The sequence below is a fragment of the Trametes versicolor genome (genome assembly GCF_000271585.1).
Source record: "Trametes versicolor FP-101664 SS1 unplaced genomic scaffold TRAVEscaffold_1, whole genome shotgun sequence".
NCBI lineage: Eukaryota > Fungi > Basidiomycota > Agaricomycetes > Polyporales > Polyporaceae > Trametes > Trametes versicolor.
This window is the reverse complement of record NW_007360321.1, coordinates 2,618,927-2,621,770: the sequence shown is the minus strand read 5'-3', so window position 1 is coordinate 2,621,770 and position 2,844 is coordinate 2,618,927. Positions and strand designations below refer to the sequence as shown.

Sequence of the window (2,844 nt, the reverse complement as noted above, 5' to 3'; positions counted from 1 at the left end):
GGATGTCCGTGATGGAGACACGGTACGTACCATCTCCGTCCGCGTCCATGTTGCGCGGAAGGGGGGTTCCAACTTGAGACTTCGTGCCGCTGACTTTGCAACTCATTCCGTCCGCCGTGACGAGCTTGCGGGAGCTCGAAATCGCGAGCGGAAGCGGTCCGAGGCGTCCGGGACGTCCTAGACCTGTCGGCGCGGGCGTACCGTAATATTAGTCGACCGGTGTCAAGCTCCAAACAGGTAAACCGCTCACCTCAGAGTCGCAGCAGAGCTTCCGCTGGAAGTATGCATCCATCGCCGTCGACCGAGACTGACTCCGCGCGAATGGAGACGTCCGACGTGTCTAGGGTTCTCGGCAGGAGGCTGCAGTTTTCCACTGCGCCGGTGCTGCGTGAATACGGTAAGTTGACTGTATGTGTGCGCGCCCTGGAGAAATTGCTTACCTTTCGCTTTAGGCAGTCTGGGACGCCAGCCGTAGCCCCAAGTCCCTCTATGGAAACACCACAATTGTGATATGCATCCTCCCGTCGACGCTGTCGGTACAGAGGTCGCACGAATGAGGATGCACTCGCTTCGCGGAACAGCGCAAGGCCTTCGGCGGCGGCGGGACGCTCGGCGCGTCCAGATAGACACGGGCGCCTATATCGACAGAGTGAGAACCGTTCAAGTCCCGCCCGCGCATCTCTCTCGGCGCCACGACCGTCTCCTGCCTCTTTCGCTCTGGGACTGCTCTAGCGGGCAGCGCACTCCCCCAACTCTCACTAGTGGGCTCTGACATCTGTCGCGCCGGGAAAGTCAATCAGGTGCTGGATTCCGCAGACGACCAAATGGTACGTACCGCATCTCCTTTGCGCGCGTTTGCTGCGCCGCCCGCATGCTACGCACGCTTGTGCATACCGCGCGCCCTCCCGGAGTGGAAGCACTGATGATGCGGTGGACGTCGCGACACCTCCGTGGGAGAGCTCATATGACTTGCTGCCGGCCGGAGTGCGTGGGGAGCCCTTGCGTGCCTGTCCGTTCGAAAGTCGCGAGTGCGCGAGCATGCACTAGGTATATCTGGTAAGTCAGCTCGGGAGCGCCCATATCCGGAACGAGAGACAGTCCTCACTCGATAATCATCGGGCAACAAATCGGACTTGAGTCGCACTTTGCTCGCATACAAGGGGTTCGCCGTGCGACATCCCGAGCATATCCATCGTGCGTACCGTCTCGCGGAGTCGCGGAGACTCCGTGCACTCGCGAGGTGGCAATGGCCGTGTACGTTCGCATCAGGCACTTCGCGGCGCCGTTTGAACGTGCTCCGGAGGTCGCGGTGTGTACTATGCCGGTATTGCTGGACGGCGCCGGGTGCTCCTCGTCGGCCGCTCTAAGCTCGTGGTGGGGAGTCGAAGAGGTGAGCGGGATGTCCGAGGTGTTCGAAGCTGGCTGCCGTCCGTCGTTATGGGTGTCCTGCGTGAGTCCTGTGAAATAATCAACGAGTGCCCGTCACCCGGATCTGGAATGTGTACTCACCCTGCCGCCGTACTCGCAAACCCCCGCAGCGTGCCCTGCATGCTCCCGACCCACTCTGTGTGCATCCCGTTCTTGCGGGTAAAGCGGAGGGACACATCCGGCACCTTCAAGTTCGAGACTCTTGCCAGATGAAGACTGTGGTCTGCTGTTGCGCAGGTGCTACGGCGGAAGTTAGCTACAAGGAGAGCGCAGATAGAACACACAAGTAAGCCTCATACCCTTTCGAGAGTCATCTGCAGCTCCGGGGGGTGGCCGCTCGACATCAGGGTGCTCCGATTCTCACGACGAATGTGTCCCCGGCCCGTGCGAACACAATGGTGCAACTGTGGCCGGGCCTGTCATCGGGCAACCGGGGAGACCCTCTGTTGGATGAAAGCCGTCAGCAGCTACTCACATTCTCGAGACAGGTTATTCACCGTATGAGTGCTTCAGCTCATCTTCCTGGCTCACTGCGGGGCGCGTCCTGGAAGGTGCGCTGTGACTTGTGACGACCGTGGACGGCTTGCGAGGTACGCCTGTGGACGTGTATGACCGGGCGCGCAGCTGACGATGTTTCCGACAGGTCCCTCGTGCTGCTGGTCGCCGCATAGGACAGCGAACCGGTCAGCAGAGTCACTGGTGAGGGGATCGCAGTTGTCGAGCGACGAGGGGAGTGTCCGGGACAATGTACGGCAGGAGGTGGAGGAGGAAGAGGAGAGCGTCGGAGATGGGGCATAGTTTGGTAGGCGGGGAGGTCTTTGCATGGTCAGCCCTGACCGCGTGCGGCCCGAGGTGAGTTCCCGTTGCTGTGCTGCATCCGGCAAACGGTCGTTGGGGGGGATGTCTGCCGTCATATCACATCTAGTATTCTAGATTTGTGTCGGCAGCCTTGTGCTTGTAGCCCCTCACTGTTTCCTTACATACACCGGGCCAGTTGCAATGATGGGCCAGCATGTGCGATGTGATCGGGCAGACAAGTCGCCTCGAAAGGCAGGGTATGTGGTGATGTATTCTTATTCACTTATCTGCATGCTGGTGAAACCCCTCGTTCCTTGCTTCAGATCTCATATTCCATGTATGTGAGCATGGACAAATCCTCGGTGCTTGGCGGATGCCTCAGCGTGCTCAAGCGGCAGACTATCCACTCAAAATTGGAGGGTTAGGAATCTTGGTATGAGCAGCATCGGTATGCTCCTCACACTATTACTCCTAACTGCCCCAACTCTGCCCCCCGCCGTGTGATCTAGTGCACTAATTAGATGCCCCATCTACAGGAAGAGACGTCTGGGAAGTTCTGCGTCGATTACTAGAAGCTCGCGAAAGCTCCGCTTTGCGGTACCAAGGGTTGCAGATCTC

The 2,844-nt window shown here is 59.2% G+C and overlaps 1 protein-coding gene across 1 annotated transcript; it reads left to right on the top strand.

The window, feature by feature from the left end:
- Positions 1-282: 282 nt before the first annotated feature.
- Positions 283-557, top strand: TRAVEDRAFT_41981 (uncharacterized protein; the record flags this gene model as incomplete). The annotated part of the gene is made up of 2 exons (XM_008033977.1): positions 283-397; positions 457-557. The coding sequence occupies 2 exons, from the start codon at positions 283-285 to the stop codon at positions 555-557; spliced, it is 216 nt and encodes a 71-aa protein (XP_008032168.1).
- Positions 558-2,844: the final 2,287 nt, after the last annotated feature.